This window comes from Archocentrus centrarchus, chromosome 18 (genome assembly GCF_007364275.1).
Source record: "Archocentrus centrarchus isolate MPI-CPG fArcCen1 chromosome 18, fArcCen1, whole genome shotgun sequence".
Classification (NCBI taxonomy): domain Eukaryota; kingdom Metazoa; phylum Chordata; class Actinopteri; order Cichliformes; family Cichlidae; genus Archocentrus; species Archocentrus centrarchus.
The window spans coordinates 18,582,878-18,607,535 of NC_044363.1; the positions used below are offsets into that span (position 1 = coordinate 18,582,878).

Below are 24,658 nucleotides of genomic sequence, written 5' to 3' on the forward strand. Positions count from 1 at the left end.
CAAGCCAGATCAAACTGGAAACAAAATGATAGAGAATAGCTGCTGTTTTCTTCTGAGCAGCCTGCAACATGTAAAACACACTCGATGTCTGTTCTGCCACGTCCTTATTTTTATCCACTGAGAACAAAAGAACCCACGATTTTTGTCTTGGCCACCTCATGAAGAGGAAATGTAGCATGTGGTTTAAGCCAAACGTCTTCTGTTTACTAGATGCATGGTCTTGTTTTAAGTCAATAGCACAGCACACAGTAGTGTTAACAAGAAATCCAGTCAAAGAGAAATTTCACTTCACTCTCTGTGTGCATAACACATGTTTATATGTTGACAAGCACCTGCCTTTAAAAGTCTCTGCATGGATAGAACATCATCACTAATTTATCTGCTTGGCAGTTGTTAAAGAAATGGTTTGGCTTCAACCTACAGTATATGCTGGACATAAAAAAGAAAAAAAACAATAAAACTGTCATGGCTGCCATCCTGGATTTTATCTGAATCCAAGAAAATGAACCATGTGTATATTTGTTTCCCTCTCTTTCATAACAGCAGATAAACCCAGGGCCACACTGACAGCAGGAACAACAATCATACCAGTAGGGGGCAGTGTGACACTGACCTGCTCTGTGGGGAGATCTGCTGAGTGGAAATATGAGTGGTTCAGATGCACCCAAAGTACCACTGAAGTTCAAATCAGAAGAGATGATCAACCAAACAGAGTTATCAGAGTATCTCAAGGAGGAATCTACAGATGCAGAGGAAGAAGAGGAAACCCAGTTTTCTACACTGATAAAAGTGATGAAGTCATCATTGAGATAACCTGTGAGTTCAGTAATTTAGTTTGAAACATCAGCGGTGAGACGATCACTCTGACATGTGAGGTGCAGAAAGGAGGTGAACCCACTGAGTGGGAGTATGGATGGAGAGGACCCAGACAAACCACACAGTGGACACACAATAATTCTTTGACATTCAGAGTTTCTGAGTCCAGCAGTGGAGACTACATGTGTAAGAGTCGACGCAGAGATGACTCATATTCTTCAACAGAGTGGAGTGAAGCCTTCACACTGTCAGTAACAAGTCAAGTTTGTTGTGTGATCTACATTTTACAAATATACGCTGCAGCTAGAGTACTGACAGGGACTAGAAAGAGAGAGCAGATTTCTCCCATTTTGGCTTCTCTTCATTGGCTCCCTGTTTAATCCAGAATTGAATTTAAAATATTTCCGCTCACATACAAGATCTTGAATAATCAGGCCCCATCTTACCTTATAGACCTCATAGTACTATATTACCCAAATCATTTGATCACCTCAACAGGGCAACATGGGGACCCAGAGGAGAGCTCCAACTACTATAATGTGAATCCAAATTCAAATTCACCTTTTAGTAGTTACAGGAGTGTATTTGCATGCTGCTAGTGGGAGTCTTTTTTTTTTCTTCTTCTTGTCTAGATACATCTGTTGTCATTTATTGGTTTTTATTTATATTTTTGTGCTCTTGGAGGCTTGTAAATATTTATTCAGATTGTAAATAGTTTTGAGAATGGATTTATGTAAAAATCTTATCTGGATATTTGAAAAGACACATGCTTCATGCTTCTAATGGTTTATGACAGAGTATTTAATGTGTCCATATATAGTGTAATCAGCGTATGTATGGTATGGGAAGGCACAGCCAGAGCAATGTACCACTGGGTAATCTTGGCATTGGCATCCTTCATGCGGTGGATCCACTTTAGTGGAGCGTGGTCTGAACAGAGCATGAATGGGCACCTCAGGAGGTAATAATGGAGGGTGTCGACCACCCATTGGATTGCCAAGCACTCTTTTTCGACCATGCTATACCGAACTTCCCACTCTGACAGCTTCCAGCTATACAGTACAGGGTAATCAACCCCTCCTACCTGCTGGGACAAAAGGCCCCAACCCCCTGTTTGAGGCATCAATTTAAAGGACAAAAGGGAGAGATAAGTTAGGGATGTGGAGTAGGGGTTCCCCACTGAGAGCTTATTTTACCCAATCAAATGCCACCTGACACTGCTCCATCCACTGCACCAGGTCTGAGGCACCCTTTTGTTTTTTAGGATACACAACCCAGAGAGGAAGGGTGATGAATTGATGTAAACCATACAGAGTGGATGTAGCCCGTCTACCATATATGTAAATAACGATGTAGATGGGGCCCTAGGTTCTTTTCTCTATCTACTGTAACTGTTAACTCTGGAAAGTGGCCAAAACAAGCCAAAAGGAAGGGTGTCAAATTGTTACAACCTGAAATAAAGAGAGAACATGGCCTTTTCCTTAGACTGTGGAGACAAGGAAATCTGCCAGTAGCCCTTGGCCAAATCTAGTGTTGTAAAAAAGCAAGCAGTGCTGCACTGGCCGAGGTGTTCATTGACCCGGGACATGGGATAAACATTGGCCTATGATACCACATGCAGTTATCGGTAGTCAACACAGAACTGTATAGACCCGCCTTTAATAAAAACAGGAAGAGGTACACTACACCCTTTCATAGTTTGAGTCATGTTCCTATTTATCAGTCTTTAGAATGAATGACAATATGCCTACTCTATAGACATTAAGCACCATTTAAATTGCCAATAACTTAAGCAGCAGACATTTTAACTATGTATGTGTGTGTGCGCCATGTGTTATCCTTTTTCCACAGTTCTAACCTATTAGTATTCATTTGCTACTGTAAAGGACATTTAATTTTGACCAATAAGTGTGACAGTTTTGTTCTTTGTTCCCTAAGCTTTTTGAACTGAACAGGTAAATAAACAGCTTGAGCTCTCTTAGCTATTTTATATTTGTCTGAGTTGTAACCTTTGTTCATCTGTCTTGCAGGCAGTAACTATTTCACTGTCCTCTTCCTCATTTTAAAAACGTGTAACACCACAGAGGACATTTTGTTCAAACCACAGGAGTGACAGATGTTGCAGTCTGTTGATAACTCCTGTTGATCATCTAACTGGATGGCATTTTTAAATTTATTTATTTAACCTTTATTTTACCAGGTAAAATGTTTGAGAACCAGTTCTCATTTACAAACATGACCTGGCCGGACATTTTAATTGCACACCTTATCACAATATAAAAAAATATATATATAAAGTACTTTGCTGCTGTATGTAGAATGATCAAGAACTGATGTGACGTCAAAACCCTGATCTAGGAGCACAGCTTGAAAGGTGTGAAAGAGAGCTTAAGTTCAGTGACCATATGCATCTGCTTTTTTAGTAAAAGCAGTTTGTTACCCTGGTGATTGCTTTGATATTTGAAGACCCCACTGTCACAGAGGAAATCTGTATGTAGCCTATAATTTAATTTGTTGCCTCCTGTGTTTGCACTTGTAGTTAAAACTGAAGCCAGAATTTTAACTTCATGCAGACACTGTGCAATGTCAAGGTTTTCCTCTGCTGTCTGCTCTCAGCCCACTAAGTGTTAAGTAGTGTGAGATATAAAACAGAAATCAATGACTTGCATATGTAGTGCCACTGTAGACTGTTTTCTTTGAAGGTGTTTTTAACTTAATCTGTTGGTGATACTCCTGTGATCTGTGTACACACAGAACACACCACTGTGACAGATCATTTTCACAAAGATGTCAGTTTGTTTAAGAAGGAGGGGTCATGTATCACATCGACTCTGCATGCTGTCCACTGTAAAACAGGAAGTTTGAGCACTTAAAAATATGTGGACTTCTCACTCTAAAGAGAAAAGAGAAGTAGCAGGAAAGGGCTGAACCCAGAAAAACAGGTTGTGGCGAATCTGTAATCTCATAATTAGATCAAACCTTAATATGTTTCCACATTCTTTGCTTCTCGCCTGGCTGTTTCAGAAGCAGTGACAGACTTTCAGCGCTCAGTGTGAGGATGGGGTACACTTTGCTCAGTGTTCTCCCCTTAATCTGTGAGTACATGAGTAACTTCCTCTCTGTGATTGACTGAACTATAGTGAGTGTCAAGTCTAGTAAAATTCAAACGATTTTAAATGCTTTAATTTATGATATGCGATCATTCATAATTTAGAGGTATTAATCTTTATTACAGTGCTGAATCTTACTGTCTGCTGTGGACATGCTCAAGGTGACTGGTTTCTTTCTTTTTTCCATGCATTAATAAGTAAGGAACATTTTTTTCTTTATTTATGCTTATTAGTTTCTAAACATGTATTTATTTTCAATTAATGGGGAAAAAACAGTAGGCCTATTGCCATAGCGTGAGAAATTTTATTTTCATTAAAAAACAAAATCTGGTCTGAACGTTTTGTAACTGTGTGATTATGTTTGTGTTGGATTTTAGATGCTGAGTTGACCCTTAAACCAAACTTGTCCCATTTATTTGCTGGAGAGTCTGTAACCTTCATCTGTGACGCGAGAGAGGGAAACGACACTGACTGGCTTTACAGATTCACCTGGAACGGTCATGAAATCGTCCCCTTCACTAAGAAGATCTCCCACTCACTTTACCTGACAAAGGACCTGAGCGGTGATTATCAGTGCGTTTGTCATCACAACGGCTCGACAAATTTTACAAAACAGAGTAATAACCTCACTCTCTCCATATCAGGTAAGATACCATATTTCCTGTTAAGTTTTCTGTCACCTGCAGCACAGCCGTGGTAAAAGTACCACAACAGCATTTCAGACACAATCAGAGAAATAAATTCAGAGAAAAGGAGGAAATTTAATCCTCTTCTGTTTACTCTCAGAAGTGAACCTTTTTCTATTTGTCTTGAGTGAAATCAAACTTCAGTTAACAAAGATTTGAATGAATAAAAAAAGTTTATATTTGGTATCTAGTCTTTCATTCATGTTGATACACTGATCACAGCATAGCAGGGAATGGGACGTAACAACAAGCAGACATTTCCTGGTAGCAGATTCAGTGCCTACATGTGGAGGCTGCAAACGTAGCAACAGTCAATACATCAGGTACAGTGAAGCTTTTAGCTGAGCAATGTCACAACTTACAGTCATGGCAGCAAATGAACAAGCATGACTTTAGTGTATCAACATATACTGAAGGGAACATTATACTGTATGTAGTATGTGTGAAGTGAGAAATAGGTCGCACGAGAGGCTGTCTGGCTAAACTACTTCAAAGTCCTTTATTCTGCATATTTTTCATAATATGCAGAATAAAGGACTTTGAAGTAGTTTAGCCAACAAGTGCATTTCAAGCAAAAGCACTTGTTGGAAATGTATGAGAAACAAAAAAATAAAGAATTTTTTAATAACAAAAATCATCTGTTTTAAACAAAACAGCACACAGACCCACAGCTACTTTGACAGCAGACAGGACAGCCATCCCACTGGGGGGCTCGGTGACACTGACCTGTTCTGTTCAGGGCTCAGCTGGCTGGAGATATGATTGGTTCAGGCAAAACCCCGGTTCTCATGAGGTACCGTTTGATACGAATAGTTTGCAGAACGTTATTCATATCTCAGACGTAGGCATCTATCGGTGCAGGGGAAGAAGAGGGAACCCAGATTTCTTCACAAACCTCAGTGCCGTGCATTACGTTGAGAAAACATGTGAGTTTAGTAACTGTTTTTAAAGAAATAAAGTCACATACATTTACAATGACCAACTTTTTCTGTTTAAATTTATTGTATTTTTGGTATGAAAAGTGTCCAACAGGATCTTTGTGACTTTGCAACATAACTGGACTCAGATATTCAGCGGTGAGATGATTACCTTAAGGTGTGAAATCCAAGGAGGGGAAAACACCGGGTGGCAGTATGAATGGAGAACAACAAGCTCAAGAACCCCTCCAACACAGCGAGAATACAACATTAGCAGTGCTTCTTTTTCCTACAGTGGGAACTGTTGGTGTAAGGGCAGAAGAGGCTTGTACTTCTCGACAGCTTGGAGTGATGCTTTCACACTAAGAGTCTCTTGTAAGTGAAATCACCTTTGAGTGACACAGTGTCATGGATTTGTTATGTGTTGATTTCTCATCTGTCTACTTATAGAAAAAAAAATCCTTTATTTTACTCCAACAAACAGCAAATAAACCCAGTGCGACAATTGCAGCTGATAGAAGAACCATACCAGCTGGAGGCAACGTAACACTGACCTGCTCTGTGGCGAGCTACACTGGGTTGAAATACTTCTGGTTCAGGCGTACCTCGTTCTCTTCTGAAATTCAGATGATTAGAGACGAAGAACCAGATCGAGTAATCAGTGTCTCACAGGGAGGCGTCTACTACTGCAAGGGAGGGAGAGGAAACCCAGCTGTCTTTACAGATGACAGTGATCCAATCACGATTAAAAAAACAAGTGAGTTTAAGCACTTTAATTTGATCATTATGTGATATAATTTGATATAATATGTTATGCAGGAATTTGCTCAAAGCTAAAGCCATCTAATTATTCTGTGCTTTTATTAATAGTTTCCAGTAAGACAGTTGTGTCCCTGGAACCCAACTGGCCTGTGATATTCAGTGGCGAGATGATCACTGTTAGGTGTGCGATTTATGGCGATGGAAGCATTGAGTGGGAGTATGAATGGAGCAAACCCGACTCAAACGCAGTTCTGACAAACAATGAATGCAGAATTATTAACGCCTCTGTGCTCAGCAGTGGGATCTACAGCTGTATGGGTAAAAACAAACGGGACTTGTACTCGGTAACAGAGTGGAGCGATGCCATCACACTGATAGTTTCTGGTAAGAAAACCTCATTTTTTTTAGTAATTAATAAGCAGATAAAATGTTGTATTCTTGATTTGAACAACATAAATTGATGCAGAACATATAAAAATCCATTGCAATAAGTTTTGTAACCTAGAAGAGGTTTAAAGAATATGCAAATGTACAACCTGAAAATGTTGGGATTCTGTGTAATATGTAAATAAATGCAATGATTTGCAAATGTCAGAAACCCATATTTCATTCACAATAGAAGAAAGAATAAATATCAAAAGCTATTTAAACTGAAGAAATGAACCATTCTAAGAATTATTCACTCATTTTGAATTTGATGGCAGCAACACAACACGGGAGAGGGCTACAAAGGAGAGAGCTGGAAAAGTGAGGACAGTCAGAACATTAATGATACACTGCGTTAAAACCAGGCATGATTCTGTCATGGGAACTGTCAGCGTTCATACATGAAACAGAATTTGAAGTCCTAAACAGAAAATGAGGACTATGACACTGGCTCTGTTCCACAGTGTGCCTTTTTCCTCTCACCCCAACCGGTCATGGCAGATGGCTGCCCCTCCCTGAGTCTGTTCTGCCAGAGGTTTATTCCTGTTAACAGGGAATTATTCCCAGTGGTTGCTCATAGGGGGTCATCTGATTGTTGAGGTTTTCTTTGTGTTATTGTAGGGTCTTTAGGGTCTTTGACTTGACGTTTGTTGTAATTTGGGGCTATATGAATAAAATTGAACTGAACCAAGAGAAAGTATCAACCCTTCCATGAAATTAAAAGATGACAATCAACAGGACCTGTTAGTGGGTGGGACATATTTGGGAGCAAGTGAACATTTTGTTCTCAAAGTTCATGGGTTAGAAGCAGGGGGAAAATAATGAACAAGGGTAAGGATTTGAGCAAGTCCAGCAGCTTTAATTCAAATTCATCTTTGCTACACTTGATGTAACTAACACTGACCATGAACACCACAGCCACTGTGCACCAGTCCAGCACAGAGCTTCACTGTAAATTCACCTCAGTACACCAAACTAACCAGTTTATCCTGCACTAATCAGCCTTCATGCAACCTTTGAATAACACAAAATTAGTGTACCTCTGTGTTTTTTATATGTTTCACAATATTAAAAAACAAACAGAAAAACACAACTTCACATCATATACAGATCTTGGCTTTGGATGCTGCCCCATGATGGATGGGTGGGTGGGTTTGTACACAACACTAGTGTCTAAATTAATAGGAGGGCCTGACTTCAAGATTCAAGATTCCTCTGGGTCATAGTTATATGTCACAGTTATGATGTTTGGTTTGGAAATGGTGGCACTCAACAAAAGACAGGAGCTGAGCTGGAAGTGGCAGGATCGAAGATGTTAAGATTTTAATTGTGAGTTGCCAGAATGGACAAGACTAGAAATGAATATCTCAGAGCGACACCTCAGGCTGAGTGGTTTGGAGACAAAGTTAGAGAGGAAAGGCTGAGATGGTTTGGACATATGAAGAGGAGCTGATATGCTGGAGAAAGAATATTCAATACTGAGCTGCCTGGCCGGAGGAAAAGAGGAAGGCCACAGAGAAGATTCATGTATGTAGTGAAGGAATGTGCAGAGGGTTTATGCAACACAGGAGGATCCTAGAGATAGGGGGAGATGGAGGCAGGTTGTCTGCTGTCATGACACCTAAACGGAAGCAGCAAGAAGAAGAATTCCTTTCAACATGCATGTAACTGACACAGTGAATATATTCACCAACACCACATGGTTACATGCATAAATTGACTGAGTCCTGATTTAGTTTGACTACAGTATAATATATCTCTGCATGTTAATTTATTTCATATATCTTATGTTGGCATTTAAATTGTTGTTTGTACTTGATGCAGATGTTTTAATTTTAGTGCTACAGAATAAGATTGACTATTTATTGTTTGCAATTAACAGTTTTTGGTAAAACTGTTATTGTCTTTAAAGCAAAGGGACAGCAATATATGATATATAATATTACTGCACACTTTTCCCCCTACAGGACACAGACCAAAGGCCAGCATCAGTGCTGACAACAGAGTCTTTCTAGAAGGAGACAGAGTGGTCCTGACCTGCTCTGTGAAACCATCATCTTCTGGTTGGAGTTACTATTGGTACAAAGGCAAGAAAACCTCAGAACCACTGACGACGGCAGAGGCTGTTTTCCACTCTGTCGGACAAATCAGTGTATCACAGGAAGGAGACTACCGGTGTAGAGGAGGGAGAGGAAACCCTGTTTACTTCACAGAGTACAGTGATCTGATCAGTATTAAAAAAATTGGTGAGTCACAGTAAATGTTTCTTTTCTTTAATTCACTGAAGATGTTAAATTGTATTTTTAATTTAACTTCTTTGTCTTTAACATCAACAGTCACAAACAGGCCGGTTGTGACTCTGCATCCAAACTGGCCTGAGATATACAGAGGAGAGACTTTTACTTTGAAATGTGAGCTCCCAGGAAGAGATACTGAGTGGGATTATGAATGGGAAACAACCAGTTTATATAAACCTCCAAAGCAAAATAAATTCAGGATTTCCACTGCTTCTCCACTTGTATCACACAGTGGCCACTACTGGTGTAAGGGAAGAGTGAAAAGTGCACAACAGAATTCAACAATGTGGAGTGGATCCTTCGAACTAAAACTACACGGTGGGTGAATTGTTTATGCAATGTGAACTGTACACTTGCATTTTGTGCAAATCCATTATTATGGATTCATAAATGTATTATTTTTTAATAAGAGAAAATTATATTAACAGGTCAAACACAGCCTGTCCTCACTGTGTCTCCATCATGGCTGAGTCCTGGAGCCTCAGTAACTCTGAACTGTGAGGTTAAACATCCGTCTGCAGGATGGAGCTTCTACTGGTATAAAGCTGTGTCCCAGATCTCAAACATGTATTACTCTTCCTACATGCGATTCACCAGGATTCACTATGATAGATGGCGTCACCTCTACAGATATGAATTATTACCTGGAAGCATCAGTGGGACTGCACAGGACTCCTACATCATTGATGGACAGACACACACAGCAGGATATGTGTGTAGAGCTGGAAGAGGAGACCCAGAGTATCACACTGATCACAGTGAACCAAAGTTTGTCTGGTCTGCAGGTTGGTTTGTATGTTCCTACCTTTATTTTTTTTTTAAAAAAGTGTTAATTTTATAATTTCTTATAGAGTCTCTATCAAAGATGAAATTTATGCCAATAATTACATTACATGTACATTCCTGCCTCCCAGTATAAATAAGCCACAATGAGTATTTTTTCTGTTCCAAGATGACTGTATCTTCTTAAAATGCTGCAAATGTTTAACAACTCTGAATGGTTAAAAGACAATAAGAAAAAGTGAATATGTACTCCAGATGTTTGTCTCTTTTTTTGTCTTGATTTATTTATTTATTTCCACAGATTTTCATTCAGCAGCCTCCCTCACAGTCAGTCCCAACAGAGTGCAGCACTTAATTTATGAATCTGTGTCACTGACCTGTTCTGTAAACTCTTCTTCGTGGAGAGTGATGAGATTTGATGAACATGGCTATCTGAGCCAACTCCCAGACTGTCCCAACTGGAGGACAATGACAAGATCCACATGCAACATAGAAAGGCACAGGCATCGGGCTGCAGTGTATTGGTGTGAGACTGAATCTGGAGAGTTCAGCAATGGAGTCAACATCACTCTACATGGTAGGTTTTACCCCCCCCCCCCCCCCCCCCAAAAAAAAGACAAAACCCAAAAAGAACAAACAAAAATAAACCCCGTGTGTAAAAAAAAAAACTGTGTAAAATGTAAACAAAGACAGAAAGCAATGTTTATGTTTCAGTGTTTCAAATGAGAGAATGAGGGAATATATCATTTTAAGGAAAATTTTAATTTTAATTCGGAGGCAGCAAAATGTCTCAGAAATGTTGGGACAGGGTCACGTTTACCACTGTGTAGCATCCCCACTTCTTTTAACCACAGCCTGTAAACATCTGGGAACTGAGGGGAGCAGCTGCTGGGCTTTTGGGAGAGGAATGTTCTCCCATTCTTGTCTGATTAACAGTCACAGGGTTTCCTTTGTCATATTTTTAATTACCTCTACGAAGGAGGTTATGTTTTCGGTCGCGTTGGTTTGTTTGTCTGTTTGTTTGTTTGTCTGTTTGTTTGTTTGTTTGTCAGCAGGATTACTCAAAAAGTTATTAACGGATTTCGATGAAATTTTGTGGAGTGCTTGGAAATGACAAGAGGAAAAAGTGATTACATTTTGGCGGTGATCCGGATCACGATCTGGATCCAGGAATTCTTTAAAGAATTCTTCACTATTGTGGGATAGGGGGTTGGCCTTGGCGGAGGTTTGCGCTTTCTGAGTGCTTCTAGTTTCATGGTGCATCAGATATTTTCTACTGGTGAAAGGTCTGGATGCAGGCAGGCCATATCAGCACCCAGGCTCTTCTTCAGTGAAGCCACGCGTTTGGAATGGGTGTGGTATATGGTTTGTCTTAATGAAATATGCAGTATATGACCTCCCCTGAAAGATATTGTGTTGATGGGAGCATATGCTGCTCAAAAACCCTGTTTCACCATTAATGGTGCCTTTCCACATGTGTAATGTGCCAGTTCCATAAACACTGATGCATCCTCATTACCATCAGAGATGCAGACTTTTGAACTGAGCACTGATAACAAGCTGGATCGTCCCCCTCCTCATCCATGATTTCCAAAACAAATTTCAAATTTTGACTCGTTTGACCACAGAACAGTTTACCACTTTGCCTTGGTCCATTTTAAATGAGTTTTGGCTCAGAGGATCACGGGCAGCCAGTACTGATTTTTGGTTCTATCTGTTGCACACAGAAATTTCTGCAAATTTTCTGAATCTTTTGATGTTGTTATGCACTCTACATGATGAGATATTCCTATATCTAAGTAGGAATATATCTATTCCTACTAAGATATTCCTAAGTCCTTTTCTGAAATTGTTCCATAATTTGTGGATGTAGTTTGTGCAGGTTGGTAAACCTCTGCCCAACTTTCCTTTTAATCAAATTAGTTGAAAAATGTTTTTGTCCATTCATCCATTTTCTTCCACTTATCATATTTCATACTTCATATCATACTTCCACACAGCAAGAAAATGCAAACTCCACAGAGAAAGGCCCTGGCCAAAGTGAAAAGTTGCTCATATCCTAACCTCTCCGAAACATGTGGCTGCCATCAAATTCAAAATGAGTTGATATTTTTCATGAAACAGCAAAATGTCTTTTTTTTTCTGTATTAAAATATCAGTTGGTGACATTTGCAAATCATTTCATTCTGTCTTTATTTACATTTTACACTTTCCTGATGCTTTTTAAAATTCAGTTTGTAGATACATTTACAAATATTTTAGCTAAACGTTGAGGTAATGTTTCAGCTGTCATAGAAGTGTACATAAAAAGTATGTAGAAAATGTGTTTCCGATCAACGGCAAAGCGCAATATGCTATTTATAATATACTTATAATTAGTTTAAACCGGATTAGGAAAAAACATATTTTCAGTCTAAGTCCGCTTAGTCATCATAATAATAATAATAATGAGAGAATGCAGCCAAAAAATGCATTTCAAACCTATTTATAAGTCTAATAATCCTGCTGTAGTTCAAAGTGTGAAGAAATAAAAGAACAGCATTAAGGCTGTTGGTGCCACTGTCTCAATTTACCAAACACAAACAGCTGTTTCATATTATTTTAATGGCTTTTACAGGTACGAATGCTATCCTGGTGAGCCCTGTCCATCCAGTGAGTGAGGGGGACTCTGTCGCTCTTGGCTGCAAATTGAGGGCAGGAAACTTGAATTCCACTGTTGCCTTCTACAAAAATATGAAACTAATTCAGAAGGACGACAGACAAAATCTAAACATCTCTGCAGTGTCAAAGTCTGATGAAGGCTTCTACAAGTGTGAATATTCAGGGCACCAGTCGCAAGAAAGCTGGATGTCAGTAAAAGGTAATTGTGATGATACAGTCAGTGGCAGAAAAGCAGACAAATAATTTGTATTAGTTTAAAATCAGACATGCAGTAGTTAGTCTACAAAAATGAAATAAGAAAATTAAGCAGATGAGTTGAAATGGTCCTCTCCACTGGAAGCATATGAATCCTCATTTTGAACTAAAATGTTATTTAATAGTTTGTATTTTTGGCCACTTTATAGAGTGTTGATTATTTTCTCTTAATTATTGTGTAAATATCACAATCCTCACAGTTTTAAGAGTTGTTTTATTTGCAGACATTTTTCAACATCCCTGAAAGTGTTTGTCAGGTACAGAGTGTGGCCCATTGACTGGACTCCTCTATGTGAAATCTCTTGATAGGTGAAGCGAACTAACTCTAATCCTTTATTACTGCAGCATCCAGGTCCTCACTTTCTCTCTCTCTGATCACTGGGCTGGTTTGTGGCATCTCACTGATTCTCCTCCTGCCCCTGCTGCTCGTCTGTTGGTACAGAAAATCAAAGGGTGAAATATTTACATTACTTATCTATTTTATTTATTTATTCAATTAAAAAGATTAAAATCATTGTCATGGAATGGACTATTTTTTTTCATTTGTAATACACACATAATTAACATTATTACTGTCTTTTCCACAGGTACACTTTGTATCAGGTTGGTAAAACACTTTCTTTTCTTGTCTGCAGTCTGCTGATAGTAAACAACACATTCACTGTAACGTTTACCTGTTTAAAAAACTCAGACTAGCCGAGTCTCAGGAACCCGGTCAGATCACTGCCACAGTTCAATCTGTCAGCCAGGACGAAAATCAGCAGCACATATACTCCTCTCTTCTTCACGGTCAGCCATGCATCAAATACAAATATTCTTTGGCAGCTGTTACAGCTGCACATTTCTTAATGAACATTCATCACAACATAGCTGCAAGTTTACTGCACATAATGTGACTTATTTTGTCATTGTCTTGATTTTCACTGACCCGAAGGTGATGCTAATATCTATGAGTCATGCAGACGCTCTGAAAATGCCGGTACAGTATAAATGTTTTTCCAGAAAGAGCAAATGAAAAATTCGTTATTTTTATTGTGCGATAAAAATTTAAATGGTGAAATATTTTTCATTTTAGGTGAACAGACAGATGACCACGGAAATATTACATCTCAAATCCAGCTCAGAAGCATTGGACAGAGGAGTGAGTACACAAAATATGAAAATTTAAAACACGTGCACATCTGAATGTCATACCTCTACTTATAAGGCATGAGTTTCAAAAACTCAGGTTATAGAAACCTGTTTTCCACAGTTTGGGATAAAATATGATTTCTATACTGAACTGTTTGAATTTCTTTTTATGCAAAGAGGTCCTTCAAAAACATGTGATATCCACAGACTTTGTAAGCTGTGGCAAATAAACTTTATTTCTGTGTAATCTTTACAGGAAAGTGTGATGATCCAGAGGAAAACTCTGACTACCATAATGTAAATCCAAACTCGCCTACAGGTACAAATATTAGTTGTTAGCAAATGTTCAGTTTCAAGGTGATCTGTAGATGAAGGAAACATGTATCACATTATCATTAGGCCAAATGTGTGTTCACTGTACTAGAGCTTTAATTAAATATCCTAATGTTTAGAGTCAGAATTGTAACTCTTTAAAAAAAAAAAACAGTCTTCTCTCGCATTATATGTTTTTTTTAGGTGTTTGCTGGTTTAACTTATTTTATTGTCTGTATTTTTTTTTTTTTAAAGTTCCCTAAAACATGCAGGTGCAGCATCAATAAAACAAGCGAAGCCTGGACAGCAACATGAAAAAAACAAACAAAAAAACATGAATTCTCAAACATTTTAACTTTAGCATCATTACAACTGCTGTATGATAAAGCTGATGAGCCATACCATGAAAATATGTGAAAGAGTTTTTAAAGATAGATTAAAAAAAACAGGTGATGATCACTGAGCAGCAGTATTAATTCATATTAAGAGAGCTGTATAGAGAAGGTCAGTGGGTCAGCATTGTTTGTTTGTGGACCTAGATAAAGCTTATGATAGGGTGCAAAGAGAGGAACTGTAGTACTGCATGAGAACATTAGGAGTAGCAGAGAAGTATATGAGGGTGGTGCAGGACATGTATGAGGACAGTGGTGAGGTGTGCAATAGGAGTGACAGATGGGCTTAAAATTGGGGTGGGATTACATCAGGGATCAGCTCTGAGCCCCTTCCTGTTTGCTGTGGTGACGGACAGATGAGGTACATGCGTGTGAATGAGAGAGAGACAGGTTGAAAGGTGAGTGTGCAAGTAGTTGAGTTTAAATACCTTGGGTCAACCATCCAAAGTAACGGACATCGCAGAATAGAGCTTAAGAAGAGTGCAGGCAGGGTGGAGTATATGTATATATATATATATATATATATATATATATATATATATATATATATATATATATATATATTCAGTTCAAAAATGTTGGTTTGGTTCTACCTTGTGTTACTTTTCTTATCAGTTATTGTGTAATTGTTGTGTAAATGTTAATAAAAAGTTTAATATCAAATTAAAGGCCAGTGAGATTATCAGGTCGCTTTCAACAGTAACAACAGTAAGGTTATGTCACTGTTATGTCCGTAAGCTTACGCTAAATGTCAAAATTAGTGATCATGTCACATGATCACCAGTGAACATACCAATGAGCACCATGAAAAGTAATTCTGTGAGTAAATGTATACACAACATATAAACATGGTGACATCCAAACCACTTTGTGGAAGTGTTTGTAATATGAATATTCAGTATATAATTGTAAATTATATCTTTATGTCAGCTATTACATTTTGCATATTGTACTGTATCCTGTTTTCCCCTCATTTTATCTGATCTATATGAATTAAAGTTACTTAAACATTGTTGAAGGAAGCATCCTTTGTTGCACTGCTGACTGTGGTCACAATCAGCCAGCACAGTGTCTTTCTCCTTAAACATCCCACTTCAGAAGTCTTGTAACACATAGACTACATACATACTGTATTCACATTTACATTTTCCCAAGAACATAAACCTTTTTGAATCACAAATTCTCCAACATATCCTGGCCCTATTCCATTCATCACCCTCAGTTATGGTATTGACCTCCTGTTCCCATTTGCTTTTTGTGTGTGCGTGTCTGTGTGTGTGTGTGTGTTTTGAGATGAACTGTATTTATTAGTCAGTTACTTGATATTTCTTTAATTCAAAAATATGATAAATGTCTCTCCAAATTATCTGGTGATATCTGGAGACAGACAAACAGACAAGTACACATATATATACATACAAGCGTGCATACATAACATCTCAGGCCTCAATGACAGGAGATTACAAACTCATACCAGCAGGGGGCAGCACGTGAACAGTAGCACTAAGGCTTTTATAGTTCACTAAATAAACAATTTAATCTGTGATAAGCTTGGACAAAATAGGAAAGCCTACAGAATTTCTGTGTTCTTTTTTCAGCAAATATTGTACTTGATACTGATGCTAATCACAGGTGCATTTCATGGCATTTTATTTTATTATGGCATAAAAATCAAAGAAGTTCTGAGTAAATGTGGCTCATAGTATCACTTTTAATCGTCATTAAAAGTTAAAGTTCTAAATCAGTCCCAGTCCCTTTCACGTGTGTTGTGAAATCTGTTGTGAACCTGAGTAGTTGTTTGATGATGGCATTCTGAGCTTCTGTCTCTTTAAGAGTTTCCAGAAGTCTGAAAAGGGGAAACGCTGACTACCGGTGAGTTGTACTGTGTGTACTTAAAAGGGTGTGCTGGGTCTATTGCAGAAAAGCCGAGTTCTTCAATGTGTTTCTACCTTTTTTTTTTTTTTTTAAATCATCTTTAAGCCATGAAGTGCACAGTAAAAAGTCTGAAACTTTGGCACACAGATGTGGGCTGCAGCTGGGCTGGAACCTATCCCAGCTAAGACCAGTTGGTAATTGGGGTATCCTGAGCATGTTACTTTATTCATTCTAGATGGAAATTTATTTGATGTGTATTTGAAGCAATTTCATGTTTTTGTCCCATCTGCAATTTAAGGCTGCAATACAGCAGCAGTCTATGGTATGATTATATCCATGGCAGGAAGGAAATAATATTGCTTGCTTGCTCATTTTTTTAATCTCTTCCTTTTTTTGAACCCATCTGAATTACATTATCTATTTAGTTTCAAGCATAGAGTTACCACAGCAACCTAACTGTTGACATGAATGCTTGTGAGAATAATTTTTATCGACACCGAAATCTACATAAGTGGGCGATGTCATTTCCAACATTTATTGTTGTGTGGTGCATTATATGTCTATTACCTTGTGGTCCTGTCCTGGTGTTTTCCAGCCACAATAGAAATGTCATGTCCTGGGCCGGTGGCCCAGTGTTTTATGTTTTCTTGGTATGGTTTCCGTTTTCTCAGGTTGTTTTGTTATCTGTTAGAGTTGCCCTCAGTTATTTCTAGTCCCTCGTGTCTCTCTGTATTCTGTGTCAGGTTTGCGTCTCTGTTCCCTTGTCATACTTCCTGTTTTATTTTGATATTCATCCAGCCCCTGTCTGTTGTATTCAGTTTTGCTTCCCTCTGGTCTCGTCTTAGTTATCAGTGTCACCTGTGTTCCCACCTGTTTCCTCTTCCCTCATCAGCCCTTCTGTGTATTTAAGTCCTGCGTTTTCATTGCCTGTTGTCGCGTCGTTGATGTTTTGTGCCCGCATGTTCCTGTGTTCCTTGTGTTTTCCCTTCGTCACCCCTCCGTTGGATTTTGGTGTTCATTCTCCGCCGAGCCTTAATAAACCTCCTTTAAGTTATGTTTACCTCTGGAGTCCTTCGTTTTTTGCCCTTCCTCACCCGTTTCCTCCCCGGCCATGACAAGAAACAAATAAAATGCTGGAGGTTTTTTTCTCTCCTGGGTCCCCACACTTAGTTGTGTTCAGGTTTGTTTGTTTCTTTCAACGGCAAACATATTTGTCCATCCAGCACTGGATCAGGTGTCCCTGAACCCTCCCTTAGTTATGCTGCAGGAGGCCTAGGTTGCTGGGGGGAGTTCCCATGATGCACTGATAGTTTCTTCTCACTCTCTCTCTCTCTCTGTTTAAACACCACTCAGCATTTAGTTATTAGTCATTATTAATCTCTGGCTCTCTTCCATGGTGTGGCTTTTGTCCTGTCTCCCTCCCCTGTCATTACATTATTTTAAAAAAGTGGGCTGCAGTTTATGTATCATGTCACAATCTGAGGTTGTGTTGTCTCCTGCCACCTGTAGTGGCACTCAATTTGGAAATGCTCATATGGATCATATTTGAGAGGAGGAACAGACAACTTGTTTGGATTGGAGGACATGTAAAAATGTCACGTACATCCTTAATATTTTATCAGCATGACCAACAGCGCTTGCGATTTGTCTTCATGTACTCATCCTAATTAATTAACCCAGTCTGCATTTAATATTGTGTAAATTAATGTTGTGCAGTTTAAGAAAAAGAGACCACCGTATGTCAGTTGGTTGCATTTGTCTACATCACAGACTATATACACTGTATTTATGCAGGTGCTGCACAAAATAAAAACATGCAGCAATGTGATGCAAAGATCACAATACCATGCCATCATAGCTTTAATAGTTCTATTTTATTATTTTTTAGCAGCCAGATCTAACATCATTTCATTTTACCTGCACTAAGACTTGATTCTGCCTCTTTCTGTTGCTGTCAGGCCTTTTGCCACTGAATGATTCCTGGTCCCATTTCCCTATTTCTTTATCTGAAGGGGATTCATCAGGACTTTCTTGGCTCTAACCTAAACCAGAACAAATTTTTATGTTGTTTCACTTCTTGTTGAGATTCAACATATCTTTCTATATTCTGTGTAGCTTTAGATATGCTTATATTTTCCCTCTTACCAATGCTTTTCAATATTAATGCAACACTCAAAGCTTTTGTTCTTCTGCAATAAATCTTTGCTTGATATCTGTATGGGTTTTTCAGACAATTAAATTAAATACTATATTTACACCCACATCCACCTGTTCTCCAGTGTTCAGTAGTCATAGCAGCCTAAATCATACAAATATAAACAGTGCAACATGTGTTGTAATGGAAAGCCTAAAAAAACACATAGTAACTGTTCAAATAGACCTCGTGGTTTGTGCAATCTCAGTGTCTTCAAGTGCAGTACTTGAAGACACTACTTGTTTTACTGGATTCTTTTGAATTTCAGAAGCAGGCATAAAGTTGTATTTATAGTAACTTTGCAGGAAACATGACCAGATGACGTGTGTTCTGTGGCTGCAGCTTTCTAGAGTAGTCTCAGTTTCGTTAGAGAGAGAAGGAAACAGAGACAGCGGACTCTGTTGTAATGTGAAAATTTCTGATCTACCGTTAAGATTATTTTCCTTTGCTGAAGTTTAGAGTATCTCTGGTGCAAACTGAAAGTATTTTTCAGGCGTGTCAGTGCTGGATGTGAGGATGGGAAACACTTTGCTGTGTGTCCTCTTTGTATCCTGTGAGTACCAGCGATTTTTCACCAGTTTTTCTTTGTTTTTTTCTTTGTACAGCATTTTAGAAATGACTTGGCTTAGTTTTGAACAAAAAAAATGTTGAATCTTCACAGGCAGGTAATATTAATAATCAGCACTGCTAATTAGTTCTATATTTAACTGTAATTCTCATTTATGGATCATCAGGTTTTTAAAACAATTCTTTGAAAGTTTGCTTCTTGTTCCAGGCTTAAGTCCGTTCCTCTGCTATGGACATGTTAAAGGTAGAAGCTCAGTTTTGCCTTTTATTAAATAATTTTTTTTTTTTTTCACTTTGAATTAAGTCTCTATCAGCTTTATTGCTGTCTGCTATATCTTCTACTGAATATTATGGTATCATTTTTATTTATACTTGCACACAGATCGCAGCAAGGGACATAAGTATGTCATTCTATAAAGACTGGTAGCTTTCAGCATTGCAAATATGTTTGTGTTGGATTCTAGATGCTGTGCTGACAACAGACCCCTCCTGGTCCACATTTTTTATAGGAGAGTCTGTGACTTTCATATGTGACATGAAGGAAGGAGCTGTGAATGACTGGGAATATAAAATCAACAGAGAGGGTCGAGATTTTGTGCCCTACAACACACATCAAAGCTACACATTAAAAACTCAGTATACCAGTTACGGTGGTGAATACCAGTCGCAAGAAGAGCTCAAATGATACAAAGGATAGCAACACTGTCTCTATAACTGTATCTGGTAAGTCTTTAATGAAAGGTCAAATGTATAGGTTTAGCTCCATAACCACAGGTTCTATTTAACAAGGAGTTTAATCACATTAACATAAAATGTGTAAAACAAAGACTCTGAACATCATGTTTTTGCACCTCTAATGTGAGAAAAAGTCTTGCAGTGAGTGCAAAGTTTACTTTCTTGAGCTGTTGGAATTTCAAATAAGTTATTATTTCCTCTAACATGAAATATTAATAAATACTTGTAGCTACAGGGGTATCCACTTTATATACACAGATCAGCATACTGACATCTGAGCACACGAACAAGTGTGAGGTGTTGGCTTGGCCTCCACATTCCCCAGAGCTAGAGCCAATCAAGCATCTGTGGGATGTGCCGGACAAACAACTCCATTTTATGGAGGCTCCGCCTCAAAGCTTACAGGAATTAAAGGATGTGTTGCTAACATCTTGGTGCAGATACCACAGCACACCTTCAGGGCTCTAGTGGAGTCCATGCCTCAATGGGTCAGGGCTGTTTTTGGCAGGTGGTGATGATGTTATATTTGATAGGTGAATAATAAATACATTAGAGTTGCACTCATTAAACTGTGTAACACAACAGACTTCATTATTTATTATTAGCATTAATTATTCCCTACAAGAGGGAACAACACACTGGATAAAGTCTACTCTAACATCAAGCTGGGTTTCAGGGCTGTGCCACTGCCACATCTGGGCCAGTCAGACCATCTGTCCCTGCTTATGATTCCAGCATACACCCCCCTCAGCAAAACTGCTCTTTCTACATCTAAGACTGTTCAGACCTGGCCTGAAGGTGCCTCTCAACAGCTGCAGGACTGCTTTGAAACAACTGACTGGGACGTATTCAAGCACCAGGACCTGGAGCAGTATACCTCGGCTGTTCTGGACTACATCAAGTTCTGCACCGACACTGTAACTGTGGACAAGAATATCCGGGTTTTTCCAAATAGAAAGCCATGGATGAATGGAAAGGTGCAGAGCTTACTCAGAGAGAGGAACATCGCCTTCAGAGCTGGTGATGGGGCGCTTTACAGCGCTGCCAGAGCCAACCTGAAGAGGGGCATCAGGGAGGCCAAGGCTGTGTATAAGAGGAGGATTGAGGACTGTTTCCAGAGCCATGACTTCAGGCAGGTGTGGCAAGGGGTTCGGCATATTTTGAACTACAAACCCAGCCTGTTAGTTGATCAGCATAACATCAATCTGGCAGAGGAGCTGAACAGCTTCTTTGCACGCTTTGAGGTACAGCAACCAGAGACAGCCATCCAACATCCATCAGCAGGCAGCAGCAGCATCCTCAGGCTGCAAGAGCAAGAGGTGAGGCGTATGCTGGAAACTGTGAACCCCAGGAAAGCTGTGGGGCCCGATGGTGTCTCTGGACGGATACTGAAGGTCTGTGCGGCTCAGCTGGCTGGTATTTTTACCAGCATTTTTAACCAGTCCCTGAGCCAGGCTGCTGTCCCTTCCTGCCTGAAGTCCTCCATTATCGTCCCCATCCCCAAGAAGAACACTATCAGAGGTTTGAATGACTACAGGCCAGTAGCACTCACACCAATTGTTATGAAGTGCTTTGAAAAGCTTGTCCGGGCTCACGTCATCTCCAGTCTCTCCCCCAGACTAGACCCCCACCAGTTTGCCTACAGAGCCAACCGGTCCACAGAGGACGCCATTGCCACGGCCCTCCACTCTGCCTTCTCTCACCTGGAGCAGGGGGGGAACTACGCTCGGCTGCTCTTTGTGGACTTCAGCTCGGCGTTTAACACCATCCTTCCTGGCAGACTGGTGACTAAACTGTCAGATCTGGGGATACCACGCTCCACCTGTCTTTGGATCAAGGACTTCCTGACAGACCGTTCCCAGAGGGTAAGAGTAGGTCCCCACCTCTCTTCAGCCATCAGCCTCAGCACCGGCTCTCCACAGGGCTGTGTGCTGAGTCCCCTACTCTTCACCCTCTACACACATGACTGCACCTCCATACATGCCAGTAACTGCATCATTAAGTTTGCGGATGACACCACTGTGGTGGGGCTCATATCAGGCGGGGATGAGTCAGCATACCGGGACGAGGTGCAGCGGCTGTCAAGGTGGTGCAGTGAGAATAACTTGATCCTGAACACCACTAAGACAAAGGAGATGGTAGTAGACTTTAGGAGGACAACACATGTCATTCAACCTCTGTTCATCGAGGGGGATGAAGTGGAGCTGGTTTCAGATTTTAGGTTCCTGGGAGTACATCTGCAGGATGATTTGACCTGGAGTATCAATACGACCAGCATTTACAGGAAGGCCCAACAGAGACTGCATTTCCTGAGGGTTCTTAGGAGCAACCATCTGACCCAGAATCTGCTGGTGTCCTTCTACCGTTGCTCTGTAGAGAGCATCCTGACCTACTGTCTGTGCGTGTGGTTCAACAGCTGCACAGCAGCAGACAGGAAAACACTCCAGCGAATCATCAACACGGCTCAAAAGATCATAGGCTGTCCCCTGCCCTCCCTCCAGGAACTGTTCAATGCCCGCTGCCAGAGGAGGGCACAGAACATCCTCCAGGACCCCTCACACCCTGGACACTCCTTGTTTCAGCTACTGCCATCAGGCAGACGTTTCAGGACAATGAAGGCCAGAACAAACAGACTGAGGAACAGCTTTTATGCCAGGGCTATCATTGAACTGAACTCTGTGTGGTTTGGACAGTGATGTGGGGTGGTAGTGCTGACTGTGTGCGTGCATTGGTGTGTGTATTGGGGCTAGATTCGTCTGTTAATTTACTATTGTGCACTGTATTTTAGTAATCATTTTTATCACTCATATTTTTATTATTTTATTATTTATTGTCTGAGGCACCTAGAAAGGAATGCATTTTAAATTTCGTTGTGCAACTTCTGTGTACAATGACAATAAAGATTCTGATTCTGATTCTGATTCTGATTCTGATTCTATTCCTAACATGCAAAAGAACAAACCAGTTGACAGATGCTAGTTTATTTTCACTTGCATGGTGGTGAACTTTCATACTGCCTGTTTTATTTTACTTCATAAAAACAATTAATACAAAGAAAAATTAATGTAAAAACAAATTAAAACATAAATTAGTTTGTCCAATTTTTTAAATGTACCATTTATTATTGGTTTATTATTATTGGATTATTAAATACTTGTTTACTGAGTCTTTTTTTTTTATTTCTTTACTCATTAAAGAATGCTACAGACAGATGAAATGCTAAACTAATATTTGCATACAGATAAACCAAAGGTCAAACTAAGTGCAGATGTCACAGAAATTCCAGGAGGAGGCCGTGTGAACCTAAGCTGCTCAGTGAGCCCATCATTTGGATGGCAATACTACTGGTACAGCGATGAGAAACACTCTGAACCTCTGACCACACAAGATGCAGTTTTCCACTCAAATGGACAAATCAGAGTCTCACAGGAAGGACTCTACAGGTGCAGAGGAGGAAGAGGAGACCCAGTTTACTACACAGAGGACAGCAAACCAGTCAGCATCAGTAATCAAGGCAGGTTTGACTCATGCAATGATAGCATGCAAGTATTTCTCAAAATTGATAATGCTATTTTCATTAAGGTCTAACTTTGAACTCCCTGATTCATCATCACTGTTTGACTCACACTCTGATGTGCATTTCCAACTTTCGGGGGATCACACTCCTCAGCCTCCCCGGTAAGGTCTATGCCAGGGTGCTGGAAAGGAGGGTGCGTCCGTTAGTCGAACCTCGGATTCAGGAGGAACAATGCGGTTTTCGTCCTGGTCGTGGAACGCTGGACCAGCTCTTTATCCTCTCAAGGATATTCGAGCGTGCGTGGGAGTTTGCCCAACCAGTCTACATGTGCTTTGTGGACTTGGAGAAGGCATTCGACCGTGTCCCTCGGGGTGTCCTTTGGGAGGTTCTGCGGGAGTATGGGGTGTCTGGCCCATTGTTGCGGGCACAATAATACAGTATGACAATAAAAGTCATTTTAAAAGTGCATAAATACCCCCCCCCCCAAAAAAAAACAAACAAACAAAAAAAAACAATAGAACATATATTGCACATGTTGTACACAGTACTCTATCACATTCTAGGGAATGTGATAGAGTACTGTGTTTCAAATCTCAAAAAAAAGTTGTTGAGCTCATTAGCTTTTCCAGGAGCATCGTCTGTGATAAAACACCTTCTCTTTGTGGTCATGTTGACTGCTGTTTTCATGGAGTCCCATAACTTTTTCGGGTTTACCGATAAAAAGTTCTTTTCTATGATATCTCTGTGTTTATTCCTGGCTTCCCTCAGCTTTTGGTTTAGTTCTTTTTGCACCATTTTCAACCCTGTACCATAGACAGGAACACGGGCTCAGAGAGCACACACAGGCCTGTCTCTTCTGAATCCCCGCATGCATGTGTGTATTTTTTCTGATTCTTCAATACATTAAATGTCTTACTTTTTTAATTAAAGTGTTTCAGGTGTCTTCTTTCATTTAAAAAAAACTGTTTACCTGTCAGTTTCTTCAATGTAAATATTTGCTTTTTAATCACATTTAATATATTTAAAATATATTAAATAATATTTTTCAGTAAGGTGAAGCTCCTGTTTTCAAAATGTAAGCTCCCAAACAGCTGCACCACAGTTGTCATGTTGTGCCCTCTGCAGGTACATGTCTGAGCTCTGCTGTGAAATGCTCGTGTTACAGCTCCACCTCTCACCTGACTCACCTGACACAAACCAGGATACAGACTGTTCTTCCTCA

At 39.7% G+C, this 24,658-nt stretch overlaps 1 protein-coding gene across 1 annotated transcript; it reads left to right on the forward strand.

The window, feature by feature from the left end:
- The first annotated feature begins 5,479 nt into the window (after positions 1-5,479).
- Positions 5,480-15,034, forward strand: LOC115796933 (uncharacterized). The gene is made up of 15 exons (XM_030753424.1): positions 5,480-5,904; positions 6,014-6,286; positions 6,400-6,675; positions 8,685-8,963; positions 9,054-9,332; positions 9,443-9,799; positions 10,099-10,374; positions 12,415-12,657; positions 13,059-13,166; positions 13,301-13,316; positions 13,405-13,502; positions 13,648-13,692; positions 13,789-13,854; positions 14,101-14,163; positions 14,412-15,034. Exons 1-15 carry the CDS (start codon positions 5,694-5,696, stop codon positions 14,417-14,419), a joined length of 2,598 nt encoding a protein of 865 aa, XP_030609284.1. The 5' UTR covers positions 5,480-5,693; the 3' UTR covers positions 14,420-15,034.
- Positions 15,035-24,658: the final 9,624 nt, after the last annotated feature.